This window comes from Morone saxatilis, unplaced genomic scaffold, assembly GCF_004916995.1.
Source record: "Morone saxatilis isolate NCDOM2014 unplaced genomic scaffold, NCSU_SB_2.0 Contig23, whole genome shotgun sequence".
In the NCBI taxonomy this organism is placed as follows: Eukaryota; Metazoa; Chordata; class Actinopteri; family Moronidae; genus Morone; species Morone saxatilis.
Genome location: NW_023339796.1, coordinates 14029053 through 14043944, shown reverse-complemented (window position 1 = coordinate 14043944; position 14892 = coordinate 14029053). Strand labels below are relative to the sequence as shown.

The 14892-nt window shown below is 40.7% G+C and overlaps 3 protein-coding genes across 4 annotated transcripts; 1 reads left to right on the top strand and 2 right to left on the bottom strand.

Annotated features, from left to right (window-relative positions):
- The first annotated feature begins 556 nt into the window (after positions 1-556).
- Positions 557-4351, top strand: eif4e2 (eukaryotic translation initiation factor 4E family member 2). 2 transcript variants are annotated; one of them, XM_035670671.1, is made up of 8 exons: positions 557-671; positions 1467-1578; positions 1663-1797; positions 1928-2032; positions 2114-2266; positions 2362-2498; positions 3050-3125; positions 3222-4351. In XM_035670671.1, the coding sequence occupies exons 1-7, from the start codon at positions 652-654 to the stop codon at positions 3096-3098; spliced, it is 711 nt and encodes a 236-aa protein (XP_035526564.1). In that variant the 5' UTR covers positions 557-651; the 3' UTR covers positions 3099-3125; positions 3222-4351. The 2 variants fall into 2 exon arrangements, with proteins under 2 accessions (XP_035526564.1, XP_035526565.1); XM_035670672.1 differs by having other exon boundaries at positions 2362-2502.
- A 194-nt stretch (positions 4352-4545) lies between these two features.
- LOC118334659 (phospholipid scramblase family member 5) lies at positions 4546-7989 on the bottom strand. The gene is made up of 7 exons (XM_035670670.1): positions 7647-7989; positions 7481-7558; positions 7161-7353; positions 5609-5720; positions 5430-5529; positions 5127-5185; positions 4546-4572 (listed from the first exon to the last, which is right to left on the bottom strand). Exons 1-7 carry the CDS (start codon positions 7987-7989, stop codon positions 4546-4548), a joined length of 912 nt encoding a protein of 303 aa, XP_035526563.1.
- A 1586-nt stretch (positions 7990-9575) lies between these two features.
- chrng (cholinergic receptor, nicotinic, gamma) lies at positions 9576-14476 on the bottom strand. The gene is made up of 11 exons (XM_035670669.1): positions 14345-14476; positions 14208-14252; positions 13969-14093; positions 13283-13438; positions 11782-11879; positions 11489-11689; positions 11091-11205; positions 10880-10994; positions 10501-10765; positions 10285-10418; positions 9576-10206 (listed from the first exon to the last, which is right to left on the bottom strand). The coding sequence occupies exons 1-11, from the start codon at positions 14438-14440 to the stop codon at positions 9997-9999; spliced, it is 1560 nt and encodes a 519-aa protein (XP_035526562.1). The 5' UTR covers positions 14441-14476; the 3' UTR covers positions 9576-9996.
- Between the last annotated feature and the right edge of the window lie 416 nt (positions 14477-14892).

Here is a 14892-nt window from a genome sequence, read left to right as displayed (position 1 = left end):
CCCTCCCTATTTGTCCCCCCAGACTCGGTCCACAGCTCTGCTTGGACCTGAACAGAGCCACGGTTTGAAGTTGCCGCAAGAACAGATGACAAGCGGACGGATGGAAGGGATGAAACGAGGGATGCGGCACATCAGAGAAGGCTGGTTCATATAAAGAAGCTGCCAGTCCTTTTTGTGTTGAAGCTGCGTTTGTGTGGTGGTGTGTGTCTGCCTGCTCGCACCCATGTCTGTGTGTCGAAGTCACAGGGTTTCTGATAAATCATTGGAGCCAGTGTTAACAGAGACTTTCACAAAGCTATAATTCACTGATTAGAGTGGTACTGTATTTATTATGTGTGTGGGGGGGTCAGCTCAGCTGGATGACGTGATGAATAAAATGTTAAATCACAACTTGGAGCTGATGTGTCCATACTTTGGTTTCTCTTTGACTTTAGATGTGTATATCTTTGCATCATGCAAGTTTCCAGACAGTGTAAATGAATAAATGTGGTAGAAAGAGAGGAAAACTATTCATGTATGTATCACCCCTGAGCACTCCACGCTCCCCACCACCAATACACGGCGTGCGCGTACACGTGCTGTGCGCGCCTCCGTTCCTGCGGAATTCAGGAGGCTGCGGTCGGACTCCGAAAGGCTACCACCTAGAAAATAATGAACAACAAATTTGACGCGTGAGTAACAAACAAAAGTTTCTGTGGAATATCTGCCGGACAGTGTGCTTCCCGTCGTGGCTGCAAATTCACGGGGAAGCGCAACGTTAAAGAAAGCTGTTGCTTGTACAAAAAGAGAGAGAGGTGTGTCAGCTCTATTGCATGATCCTGCATGCTCAGTGTGTGCTTACAAACCCATATGAAAGCGAGGCCTACACACACACAGGTGCATTTACAACGAAGGAAGTAACAACGGGGATTAAATAGTATTTCATAATAGGGGGTGTGCTGTGTTGCTAGCTGTAGCTCAGCTTTGCGGAAGGCGGACAGGCCCCGGGTCCTCGGTGTGGTAGTTGTTGAGAGGCGGTGGAAGGTGCGCGCAGTGTCGGCTCAAACTGGACTCCCATGGCCCTGAAGTACGGGCAGATAGCTCACTGTGTGTTGTTGGCTATTCACGGCCAGAGTCGATTAAGTGGAGTTGGGGACGTGTGCATCATTAGCAGTCTACATGTTTACAGCTACTAGGGGAAAAAAGAAGTTGACACTTAATTAGGTGTACCTAGCTAAAAGTAATGCAGCAGCCCTACAATAAATCATCAATGTTATACATATTAGAAGCACCCATCACTATAATACAGTACAGTAGCACAACACCACTAACTACAGCCTCCAAAACGACCATGAAGTTGACTCAACACCTTAGTTTTAGCTATGTGTACCCAATTAACTGAGTTGTAAGTACCCCTCAGTCACAATGTAGTGGTTGCTTGACACAGACGTTTTTGTTTTGCTGCCTGTGTTTTCCATCAAATCCAGTCTGAAAGATGATGACAGTGGAGACCACGACCAGGACCAAAGCTCACCGAAAGACAGTGAGAAGGAAAAAACTGAAGACGAGGACAAGGAACAGAACATCTCCAAGAAAAAGGTGAGCCCATTTAAGAGTGACTCATGTGTCTGCGGCAGCTTCGAAGTTAATTGTCGGGCTAAGTCACTGTCTTGTTTATTGCAGATGGTGGTGCCAGGGGCAGGAGAGCACCCTCTTCAATACAACTACACCTTCTGGTACTCCAGACGCACCCCGGGGAGACCGGCCAGTACTCAGAGCTACGAACAGAACATTAAACAGATCGGCAGCTTCGCCTCGGTATGACAGTCCTCACAACCTCTTTAGACAGTAGATATCACCTTAACCAGACACAGCCCAAATCTGTAAATACAAGCTCACACTGACTCATAATCCCACAGTTGTTGATCATTTCTTGTCCTTCCCAAAGGTGGAGCAGTTCTGGCGTTTCTATAGTCACATGATCCGGCCAGGTGACCTGACAGGCCATAGTGACTTCCACCTCTTCAAGGAGGGTATTAAACCCATGTGGGAGGTGGGTACTCGTTTTATAACGCATTGACTCTGTTTTTATAAATAATGAGCCCATTCTGAAACTCGCCTGTGTTGTGTTTAGGATGATGCCAATAAGATGGGTGGGAAGTGGATCATCCGTCTAAGGAAAGGCCTGGCGTCTCGGTGCTGGGAGAACCTGATCCTGGCCATGCTCGGGGAGCAGTTCATGGTAGGAGAGGAGATCTGCGGGGCTGTGGTGTCGGTTCGCTTCCAGGTAAAACCCCCAAACAGATGCACACCTGTTTGACCTACTCACACGCTACCTACCTCAGTATAATCAGACATGTTTTCTTTGCCTCTCGATTCCAGGAGGACATCATCTCCATCTGGAACAAAACCGCCAGTGACCAGGCGACCACTGCCCGCATCAGAGACACCCTGCGTAGAGTCCTGAACCTGCCTCCCAACACCATCATGGAGTACAAGACTCACACAGACAGCATTAAGTATGTATGTCTCTTCGTTTTATTATTTTCTATTTTACCTTTCTCTCTTTCAACATTCACAAATGTATGCATGCTCACAAACATGTTGCATTTTCTCACGTACAAGGCAGTGTGGGTTTATACGCTAACTATAATGCATGAGTGTTAGTTCAAAGAGCAGATTTATATACGACAGTGTCAATGTTTCTCACGACTGAAGCTGATGAGATTATGGGCAACATCATAATCGGAAAATAATTGTTAGTTGCAGCGCTGCTTTGGAGTATAAGACTTGACTATTTTGTTTTTAGATTATAATTTACTAATTCAATTTCATTACATTCCCAGATATAAAAAACGAATAAAATCAGTTTTTTCATTGCTATTGGTTATATATGTTAAAAAAGAAAAGTAAAATATAGCCACTGTATGCAAATCATGTTTTGTGTGCTTCTGCAGTAAAATGATGCATTTGTGATTTCCCTCATTGAAAATACCATACATTTACATATCAGGAGTTTGTCTATTTTACTGTGAATGGTGAAGTGCTGCATCCTTCTTTTTGTTTGCAGAGCATGGGAAGACTTCCATGGTCTGGTGAATGCTAGCGGCGGACGTTAGCCCCTCACACAGAGAACCTCTGCAAGAGTAAGGACTGCCGCTGTATTAGTCGGGAGTGAGAATAATGGCTCTGGTGCATTTTGTCTCATGCTAACGTCGTTTGTCTCTGTTTGTGGTGTGCAGGTGTGTGTATATGTGATGTGTTGGGGGATGACAAGTCCAGGATAGGATACCTCTATGTGGACTGGCTCTGTGTAATATGAAGACTGGAAGAGAGGCAAGAAGACCATTCCTTCTATGTGTCAAATTGGAAATGAGCAGAAGAGCCTGTCAACAGAACGCTGAACCAAGCCGAAGAGAGACATATGCGTTATTTTTAATCAACCAGAGAAGAACGAAGCCTCCAGTTTGTTTGTTTTTCCAGTTCTTTTCTTTTTGTTTTTAATGCAAGTTGCAACATCTGTTAACTTGCCACCAGAGGGAGGCCATGTGACTGGTGTGTGCCGATCTGGTCATTAGCTGTTAACAAAGTGTACTTGACAAAAAACAACAAAACCAATCTGTTAAAATACTATATCTGATTTTATTGCTAAACATAACATCACACAGTTCCTGCTGTTAATCTGTTTTATTGGGATTCAAACAGGGTTGCAGGTAGATGTTATTTTATTACAGTGCTGTATTTTAACTACAATTCCTCTGGTCATTTCGAACTAGAATGATTACTATTATTGTGTACGATATATTTGTAAATACAGTCCACTTCAAAGATCACTTAACTGAATCAGCAATGATTCTCCATCTTTGACTTGGAAGTTGAATCCCAAAGGATGAGGACCATCCTGTGCTGGGCAGAAGGTTGTATGACCGGCATCTTAAAAATGGACTGCCAAGCTGCCTAAATCACTGTGCCTGGCCTCGAGCCCGACCCAAACCAGTTGTCCCTTTTGTCTTTTTTTGTTTTTACCCCGCCTTTAAAAGAGCCCACGGGATGAGCTTTGCTTTAATGTCCTCAACAAAGTTGTATAGGAGTCCTGTAACACTGACCTTCACTCCTTTTCCATTTTGTAGTAAAAGAAATGAAAGTGGGCCCAGGGTCAGGGTCTGTTACAGTTTTTATCAGTTTCTCGGGAGCAGCTTTTTGGAACCATGTCGAGAAAGCACCTATAGTTTGTTGAAAAACTGTAATGCTGCCCATGTTTGCTGGTGGGATGATGGGTGCAGGTGTGTGTCAAAAGTGAAGGAACACTGTTGGATGTACACCTGATTGATTATAGCAATAAATGTCAAATATGCATCTGCTGCTAAAGCTGGTTCAGTGTATTTTTCTTTCATAAATGTGATATTGTTTATAAAGCAGGGTTCTTCCAATACATCAGCCTCTACTGTTGTACAAATACAATTCTATCTGACAGTCTCTTGTACCATAACGTGACTTAACTGGTGTCCCCCATAAGTTGTAGACTGCTTTCAACATTATCCATTTACTTATGGTCCTTTTCGTTGATCAGCTCATTTCAAAGAACATGTGATTCTGTAGAGAAAACAAAATCAGACGAGTCAATCAATGAGGGGGTTTAATTAAATAAGCCTTTTTACAGCAGGCCTTTTGTGTCAGAGTATACTGCTTTACTTTTTTTACACTTCTTTTTGATTGATTGCTTAATTGATTAAGCTGCTTTTAATAATAACTAGTAATTTTAAGTGGCACTGACTTAGCTTTGTAAGTTACATATGATTAACTGATTCCTTTTTATTTTGTTTGCACAGCACAAATAGAAATTACAAAATTAAGTCATTATCACTTTAAATTACTAATTGCTACTTGATGAGGAATGTTATTTTTAACTTACAAAATTAAGTTTTACTTAAAAATGTTAATGTAATCAGTGTTACAGCAATGTCTTTGTTCTATAAAAGTGTCAAAAGCCTGTAAGCCATCACAGTGTGACAGCATGCAAAGACTGAAGCAGCTGAATTGAACACAGGCATCCTTAATTGTGTTATTTCCACCTGTGCTTTGCTGTGAAAAAAAAAAAACACAGTATTTTCTTGCAAAGGTTATAATGAAAATTAATATGCTTTTACCAACAAGAAAGTGGCTGCCAGCAGCAGCAGTTTAGTGTGTGATTCCATACTCTGTGGCACTGGAAGAGAGACAGAAATGAGAATGAGGTATACAAGGCAGTGAGTACGTCAAGGGAAAACACAGGTGTAACTAATTTATTAAATACTGCATTCATTGCTGGAATGGAGCCATCATTAATTAATTAAGTATCACACAGGTCATGATCTTCATGTTATCAAACTCAAACTTGGCTTTGTTTTGGCCTTCAAAGGGGGACATGAGTTCAAGAAGAATTGGAAATCACATTTCCTTGTACAACTCACCTTCCAACCCAAAATACTCATGGTCCATGTTATGTTCGTCACTGAAGCCAGGCCATTTCTTCCATATTGTGCCCATTTTCTCACCAATGTTGGAAACAATCTGCCGTGTGATTAAAAGCCACAAATACTGAATAAAATAGAAACACTTGTTTTATTTTGGGTTGCCCAAATATCTCTACCTGGAACTGCTGGTTGGAGAAGCAGCGACACGGACAGCAGGAGCCCTGGATTCTGACGGTAGATGCTCCCTCTGCATCACACACTTCCAGGAGAGGGGTGAACATGCTCCACCTGCAGCCACAGTCAACCAACACACAAGTTTGCACATTTCCTTACATAATCATGCAATAAGCAACCTGGCAGATACACTGGCCAGTACTTCACACACTGGCGCAGACCAGTCTTGATGGTTGGTTGATCACATTTTCAGCTGTCATGATTCTGCAGAACCAAAAGCATTGTTTGCTTGGTGTCGGAGGAGTTCAAATTGGGGCATGCCTATTCGAGCACAACTGAGAGAATATTTATACCAAGTAGATCTCTAGTCACCGAAAACTTCTGCCAGGTCAGTCTTAATTGGACACAACTTCATTGAGTGCTGCTTCTGGAGAACTCTAAATCTGACGCACAAAGGCACCCCAGCTAACCCCGGAGTCAGATTTAGGCCAGATGAAGAAGGAAGTATTTCAGGAGACATGGGTGCTGCCATTCCTCCCATTAGCCAACATTCCCATTAGGAAGGATGCCGCATTCCTTCCCTCCCAGCCCAGGGTAGCTCTGTCGGTGTGTCTCCGTGCAGACAGCTGTTTTGTGCATTAACTCTACCAGGTTTAGACTACACCCTGGCGGAACAGTAAAGGCTCTCACTGCTATTTACAGACAGGCCTGGAAATCTACAGTCGCTCAGGGTGGCCAGAGGCTGGGAGGGACATGGAAAAAAGGCTCACATGACAAGTTGTTCAGTCGGGGAATTTTAAGTATTAAGATTCTGATAGTGGGGGTCAAAGGGTTAAAAGGTTAATTCACCCAAATGACAGAAAACATGAAAAATTGCATTTAGAAATGTTGACAGCAACACCTGTGTTCAGAAAAGGTTACCTGTTACTCTGTTTGGCCCACAGAACGTGCTGTCAACAATTTTTCTGTTTTTTTATTTTATTCTATGAGTACCACAAACAAAATCTATTCATCACCACTGTGTTTGGCACATATCTCAGACACAGATATCTTGAAAATTGGTCAAATATATAAATATATAAAATAGTCAGAACAAACCAAAACCAGACAATACCTGTAGATAACCAGGGTATTTATTTTCCTAAATTATGTTTTTGTGTTGAATATCAATTCAACTGTTTGTTTATTCATTATAAGAATGGTGTTTGTCCGTCTTAGCAAATGCTCAAATGCTGTTTTTTATATATATATTATATAATGAGATTATTATAATTATTGGTTAATGTTTAAGTCGCTAATTTTAACCCCTTTGTTGGATAGTTTAATCTATTACTGATCATGCGTTTCACATGTAAAATCTTTATCAGCAATGCAATTAGTAAATCTCGAATTTAAATAAATGTAGTGGAATTAAATGTAATATTTTTCCATCTAAAATGTAGTGGAGCAAGAGTTTAAAATAGCATAAAATACAATACTCTATATAAAGTAACTGAGTAAATTTACTTTCGACTGTTCAAGTTAGACAAGAGCAACAGATTCCGACTGTACTACCTCTGGCATACAGTGCCAATAAGATGTTTTTGAGGTGTGTAGGCTCTCATTTCCATCAGGCAGCAGCCGAGGCAGCAGGCGTCCACCCTAAGGGGCCTTTCAAAATAAAAGACCTGGCGGCCCTGACAGTCAAAGCCCTGCAATGAGCAGGCCCGAGCTGGACCGCAACACTGGAGGCACACACAGGAACTCTCTGACAGGAGGGAGAGATTGAGCAGAGACTGAGAATACAATGAAAAACACAAATCATTAATTTATATGAGATGCAGATGGGATGGTGTTCTCAGTTAAGACACATGTAGCTGAACAGGGGTCAGTACCTTCCACAGCCACAAATAACTGTGACCTGCTGCCTCCTGTGGTGATGCTGTAAATCCTCCTGGGAACACACTGTGGACCTACAACAACCGAGCATCATTCTTTTGAAACAGACAAATGTCTCTCACAGAAACATACAAATACACAAAAGCAATCCCTCCTGCTCACCTTGCAGCTCCGGTCTGGCAGTGATTTGTATTTGACTGACTGTTTCCAGCGCAGACATAAAATGGGATCCTGCTGCACCTCCGGGCCACTTTTCCTCAACCCCTGGCCTGCTCACTTTTCCTGGTGGCTGCAGGTTCTTTATCTTTGTCCCAGGAGCCAGACCTGACAGCTGCCCATCAGATTCCCAGTCAGGAGGTGTTTGGTGCAGTTTGGGTCCAGGTGAGTGAGCGTGGCACTCACAGGAAGGCCCACAGCGGTTCTGGAAAGCTCTGAAGATCATCTGGATGTGCCTCTCTCGCTCCAGTCGATCAAAAGGAAGAGGCTGGCTGGTCACAGCTGACATGGTGCAGAACTGAAAATGTATTACAGAACAATGACAAACAGACAAATGACTAGCTCAGACTTTAATAGTCAAAGTAATTGTAAATTGACTGTTTAAATTGTCCTTGTGAAACTTCTAGTCCAGCCAGTGTGTATTTCCTAAATATTAAATTAGCAAATAAAGTCTGCACCTGACTAAAATAGTCTTACTAGATCTGACAGCATGTATTTTATACCACTGGAAGTCCCACACAACAGCAATTGTGGAATGAACTCTATCATACAAAAAATATTTTTAAGTAATCATGTAATTGTGGAAGTGTTTTTGGGAGTTGGTGGACTGGATCAACCCTTTTGTGTATGACCTTTAATACAAAGTGATATCTACTTGCGACCCCTTGTCACAGTTGATTTGAATAATTTTTAAGTGCCAAAAGAGATGCACAGTTTTAGGAGCTTAAAAGTTCATCATTGATCTTTAAAAAAATAATAGTATTTAGTTAAAGTATAGAAAATAACCAAATACTAGAGAAAAGTCATAAAAATAACCATAATTTTATTGGGAAAATGAAAATCTAGAAATCCTCCCTCTCATGACCTCTTGACCCCCTGGTTGGAAACCATTAGAGTAGATAGCTTAACAAATAATTCAACAGTTTAAAACTATAAATAGTTGTCCTTAGACTGACTGGAAAATATGTTTCTTTTCTATGAAATGAAAAAAAGGGAACTGAGTTACATCCTGAATGTCTGAGGAAGTTCAAGAAAAACGTTTCCCGTCAGATAGACATCCCCCTCTTAAAACAAAGTGATTTCATCACAGCAGCCAGCCAGAGCCTCCTTTTTATTCACATCACACACACTCAGCTTGCACAGTTTGGTCCCATTGTGCAGCTACACTGTATATCCCTCCACATCAAAGATGATCATAGTACCAAAATGAAGCCCTACCTTATGTCATGCATATAAACAGTGATTGCAAAAAGAGTACAACAGGAGCCCAAATGGTTAAAACATCTTCTTTAGCATTTTACCCTTATTATATTCAAATTAAAGTATGTAATGTAAGAAAGTAAAGACAGAAAATAGCACTCTAGAGCATTAAAAGTCTCTTGCTTACCCTCTGTGGTCAACCTCCAGGTACCTACAGACTGATAAACTAACTGTGAGAAAGAAACTACCAGGCAAACATCCATGAGTCGGCATGATCAGGAGGGGTGAAGCACAACCCTCTTACCACTTCTGTGTGTTTGTGTGAATATTCACGTAGTAATGTTTGGCTTTGTGAGCCTGGAGACATCATTCCCGCTCCTGTCCCCCTGTCTCTGTCTCACCCCCTGACTCCGTTTCCATCCCAACCAGCCGGATCTGCCTTTTGTTGGGTTAGAAAGGCACCACTCAGCCATGTAATTGAAATCCTGCTTCCAGTGGTGGGGGGCTGTGTAGTGGGCCTGTGTTTTGAGGGTTAGCCTCGGGGGTGTCAGTGCTCCTATGCTCCTCACAAAAGGTGTCAAACACAGGAGGATTAAGAAATTTGTGACAGTGCGCAATCACAACATTACAAAAGTACTTTTATTGTTAAAAGCATTCCTTTGACACATTTGGCTTATGTTCTCTGTTTACACGTGTGATCAACAAATGTCTCGTGCATAGCTTTGAATTGTATTAAGGTTGCAGCAGGTGAAAAGGTCAGTTTACAGCAAACACTGAGATGGTAACAGGAACAGTCAAGGAAATTGCTCTTTTTATGCAAAAACATTCTCATCCTCAACAGTCGGTCACAGCCGACAGCAGGATGCATCATCACAGATCAAGCGTGGCATCCATACAACTGCGCAGTGGATCCTTCATCACCATGAACAAACATTTTTGACTTTGTGATAGGCCAAAGTCCCACATTACCAAATGAAAATACACAGACAGCTGTATCTTATCCATCTTCTCTGTGCCCCAGTCATGAGTGAAAGATCACTGACGGATGCTGTCAGATTTCCACTTTCGGGATAAAATCTAGAGATTTTCTCCTTCTTCACCCCAAGAAGTTGGTCTGAGTTAGATCAGTGAGATTGTTTATTGGAGGGAGATACCTCTTGGTATCCCCGAGGAAAGGTGAGGAGGGAGGCTGGTTGAAATGGCCCATCAGGAAGATCCCAATTGTTCCAATAAAAAACACAGACACCATGACAATGAAACAGACCCTGTCAATCACCCGGGCGACCAGGAACCACTCTTCATTTTCCTGGGGTTAAGAAACATGAGAGATTACCACTGATGTTAATTTAAAACAATGAAAGCAAGCCAATGTAAAGATGCTTACATTCTGGAAGTCACTATGATTCCTTGCAGTTTCAGCTATGTGTTTACAGGAGGCCACACACTTCTTCAGCTCTGGAGAGACCTTTGCCAGACTGATACTAAGCTGCTCAGCTGTACCAGCCTCCAGCCCATCATCTGTGTACAAAACAGACCAGAGAACCATGCAGTTACAAAGGGAAACACACTTTAACAAATGCAAACTCGTTCAAACACTTACGTAGTTTCTCTAATACTGATTTCATCAATCCATTTCTTTCTTTGAGTCTGGCAAACATGAGTTCAGACCGAGCAGTTTTCATCACATATTCCTCCGCCTTGGTGATGAGGGTCATGGAACTGCGGCGTCGGCAGGGGATCAGGAACACACCGTTCCCACCTGTAGACAGAGTTTCACCGTTTCCAATTTCTGAGGCATTGCCATTGTTTGGTGTCCAGGGTCGCATCTGCATCCTCAGCAGCCGAGGCAGGATGTTTAGGAGGATCTGAGGAGGACACAGGGTCAGAGGGCAATCCAGTGGCAAATACACCCATGCAGTGTGTTCAATCAGTCATGGAAATTGAATTTAGAAAAGGGTTTGGTCTGACCACAGTCTCACCTTTCGGACTTTGTCTGTCATTCTGTGAGTGTTGGGGGTTCTCAGGGAGACGTTGAGGACTATCACACAGTTCATCACTACCATGGTGGTCACTGACATCACAAACATCAAATACCTGCAGTCAAGGGTTCATATATCACATATTTTTCAGACACTCTTTTAAAACAGCAGTGGTTGGGACTGAAATCTTAGAGCGATCACATGAACTTACTTGCCAATAAGAGGCACTGCCCTTGAAGTCTCTGGAACCTTCTTAGCAATGAGTAAAAGGAACACAGTCTGGCCCAGAAGAGTGGCAATAGACATGGTACACTTCTGACCACCGGCTGCAAAACACAAACCAACATTCAGTCAGTCGTGGTGAGGTTTTGTGTTAATGGAAACAGATATTAATGACTTATTTGAAACCCTTGTTGAGCCAGACTTCTGTCTGTCAACCACATGAAAGTCCTGGGAAAATCTTGATGAAACCCTGAGGCAGCAATTAGATTGGAATTTCAAGAACTTGCACATCTAGTTACAGTATTAGCCAAGACTTGGATGAGGTTGATGTGACAAATGTCTAACTACCTGAGATTATGCTTTTAGACACAAAGTGAGGGAAAAGACCTTTGGCAGGTAAGTAGTAGACGAGGAGGCAGAGGGAGGAGAAGAGCACACAGGGAGCAATGATGTTGATGATGTAGAAGAGAGGCTTTCTCTGGATGATGAGGAAGAAGACCAGCTCCTGGTACCCCAGCTCATCCTTTGTGTACTGAGTGTTGATCACCTTCTTGGCCGGCCTGTGTTTAATGACCCACTCTCCATTTTCTATCATCAACAAAATTAGAGGCTTTCATTCAGTCTTAAGACATTTAGAGAATCATAATTATTCAAAATGTATTACTCGAATGCTGCTATACCTGTAAAAGCCTCCGGGTCAATATCCACCCACTCCAGCGTGTGGTTATTCTCCTCTTTAAGAACCAGTTCAATCTCATTGGCGCTGTAGGTCTGGGAACTGAAAGCAAGAAGAAGACATATGATCTGTCACCACAACAAACACAAACATCTATTCACTTTTACAAGACAGATCAGTGAAAAAGGACCATGAATTAAGCAGAACTGTTCCAGGTTTGGACAATGTAGATTCTATTTAAACACAAAGAGACCTGACATGTAAACTTAGATTTTTTTTTATTTTCTGATTTTGTTCCCCCTAATTATATTAATTAATTTAATTCAACTAATTGATTATTATTAACTAATATAAAATTTTCTTCCAGGTTATAACTCTTGGAGTTTCCTGTATTAAATGTTATTTAAAGGTCCAGTGTGTAACATTTAGGAGGATCTATTGGCAGAAAGGGAATATAACATTCATGGGTATGTTTTCATTAGTGTATAATCACCTGAAAAGAAGAATCGTGTGTTTTTGTTACCTTAAAATGAGCCATTTTTATCTACAGACAAAGTGGGTCACCTTTCATGGAGGCTGCCATGTTGAAGTGCTATGTTTCTACAGTAGCTCAGAAGGGACAAACAAAACACTGGCTGCAGATAGGGTCGTTCATGTTTTTTGCGTGTCATCCCCATGGCCACTATAGTTTCTCCCTTGTGTTTGGAAAGAGAGGGTGAAACCAGTGATACACTGAGAGATGCTTCTCAAACCTACATACTGGACCAGCTGAATAAATGCATACATTTGTAACAAGCACTTTACAACAATACACCCGTGCGGGTCCTCCTTTATATAACAATACTATATAATTACTCTACTGTTATTATTGTGCTCTTATATCATTATAATATTCTATTTAATTTCAATTGTATATGCCATATTATTGTATTATTACTATATAGTGTATAGTAATGTATATGTATTTACATATATACACACATATTATATATAACATTATATACGTTATTGTATTATTATGTATATTTTACTTAGTATTAATACCCATACCTATAAACCTATACTATACATACAGTAGTTAAACATCCTAGAGGCTTTACTTCTTCTGCACAAATATTTGCACAATTCAAGTCTAAGGTATCTTGTGTATTACTTTTTAAAGTCATCTCTCTAATTTGTTAAATCTCTTATTTTATTTATCTTATTTATTTTTTATTGTTTAATTCAGAGAGTTCTTTATCTATTTATTTCTGCACTGCTGTAACATGGGAATATCCCTTTCGGGATCAATAAAGTCTTTTCTTATATCTGTCTAAATTACTGCAAAATTCAAAGAATACTGAGTCATCTAAGTGCTTGGTTGATAAGACAACAAATCTGAGGGATACATGAAAGATATATGACATGGTGAACATGAAGTGTTCTCAATATAGTTATACATTTTATTTAGTTTGTACCACTCACTGGTCAATCACTAAATCCCAACAAATTTCCTCTCTACTCACCGGAATACCATAGTGCAGTTCTGCCAGTCAAAAGGAAAGTAGTTGACAGTGATGGCACAAGCACTGCGGTAGATTGCAGGAGGCAGCCAGTACACACACCCGTCAGAAGACACCAGTGCATTGCAGTAAAGTGCTACCTCGAACTGTCCATCCACGCTGTGCACAAGTTAGAGCAGAGGCAAACTGACATTTACTGGTGTATTCAATTACACACTGACATATTATTTCTAGAGCATTGGTTATCATGAGAAAAGTTTAATCATTTTTAAAATTAATATATTTTAAAGATATAATAAAACAGTTTAATCAAGTAATCCTAGACAATGTGACTATAATCTAATTCCACATTTTTTCAAATGTAATCTGGGTTGACTATAGTTTCTTATTTTTGTAATCTGAATACAGAATATCTGATTAATTGTAGGCTAATCAGTTACTACCCAATACTGTACAGAACCTACAACATTAATACAAAACCTTCCGCCAACATGTTCTCCAAATCACTTTTTATGGTCTCAAAAGTGCAGTTATTGACATCTCATATTTTTCTGTGCTGAACTTTGTCAACTAGTTACTGCTTTCAGACATATGGGGATGCCAATGTCAAAAGCTGCTTAGTGAAGGTGTGAGTAGCTCAGTGGCTGAGACCAAATATTGTGTTAAAATGTAATGTTTGTTACACTCACTTGTTCTCCAGTATAACATCTGGCAGCCAGATGCTCTTGGAGGGAACCCGTAGCTGAGAGGTGATGTTCCCATACAGAGCTGACCTGGGAGGTTGGTCCCATCTGAGCCTGTAGTCACACCATTGCTATAAACAGAAAAACTATGTGTTTGACTTTTGACCATGTCTTATATACAAAATAAAATTTACCATCATTGCAAAGCAGTTAAGAAAATCCAGATGTGGTGTGTGTTAGGTTACCATTTCTATCCAGACGCTGGTTGTTAAGGCCTCCTCCTTTTCATTCTGAGGAGAGATAGTACAGTACAACAGCGTTAACTCTCTTGCCCGTGCAGCCACTGGCACTAATCAAAAACACCAGACTGAGCTTGACTCACCAGAGAGATGAGATTGGTGAGCGTCATCTTGATGTCGACGTGAGTGATATCACCACTCTTCTCCATGGGCCGGACATTCTTGTTGTAGCCCTTCATCAAATCTTTGAAAAGCTCCCCTTCAAGGTTGACTGCTGACGCTGCAGACAAACCACATAAATGAAATCTAAAAGATTAAAGTATCTTTTGGACAAATAACATGCAATAACGTTTAAATTGACAAAACGGATGATTAAAACAGGATTTAGGGAAAAAAAAAAAATTTAAAATTATTGGAAAATAGCAATAAAAGTAATTAAAAATACAATGATGAAATACTACACAAAATAAGAGATTATAATAAAAGAGTAAAATTTTATAAAATAAAATATATAAATCCAATAAATAAAACTAATGATGACAAAGGACTAATCAATCTTACATATTAAGTTCAATTTGCCCGTCATTAGAAGTGATATTTAGTCTGTTGTATAATGTCTCCTGTGGCTCCGGAGAGAGAAAAAATAACCCTGGTGGTGAATGATGTCAGCAAGGTCGTCTTGAGACTTAAC

Excerpts from the sequence above, each read along its gene's own strand:
- eif4e2 (XM_035670671.1), top strand. The coding sequence starts at position 652 with ATGAACAACAAATTTGACGC. Across the intron at positions 1,798-1,927 it reads AGATCGGCAGCTTCGCCTCG|GTGGAGCAGTTCTGGCGTTT; the intron begins GTATGACAGTCC and ends TCCTTCCCAAAG. Across the intron at positions 2,499-3,049 it reads ACTCACACAGACAGCATTAA|AGCATGGGAAGACTTCCATG; the intron begins GTATGTATGTCT and ends TTTTGTTTGCAG.
- LOC118334659 (XM_035670670.1), bottom strand. The coding sequence starts at position 7,989 with ATGTCAGCTGTGACCAGCCAGCCTCTTCCTTTTGATCGACTGGAGCGA. Across the intron at positions 5,186-5,429 it reads TGAGTATTTTGGGTTGGAAG|TGCCACAGAGTATGGAATCA; the intron begins GTGAGTTGTACA and ends TCTCTCTTCCAG. Across the intron at positions 4,573-5,126 it reads TGGCAGCCACTTTCTTGTTG|AATCACATGTTCTTTGAAAT; the intron begins GTAAAAGCATAT and ends TTTTCTCTACAG.
- chrng (XM_035670669.1), bottom strand. The coding sequence starts at position 14,440 with ATGAAGGGCTACAACAAGAATGTCCGGCCCATGGAGAAGAGTGGTGAT. Across the intron at positions 14,253-14,344 it reads TCACCAATCTCATCTCTCTG|AATGAAAAGGAGGAGGCCTT; the intron begins GTGAGTCAAGCT and ends ATCTCTCCTCAG. Across the intron at positions 11,206-11,488 it reads CTACTACTTACCTGCCAAAG|CCGGTGGTCAGAAGTGTACC; the intron begins GTCTTTTCCCTC and ends TGTGTTTTGCAG.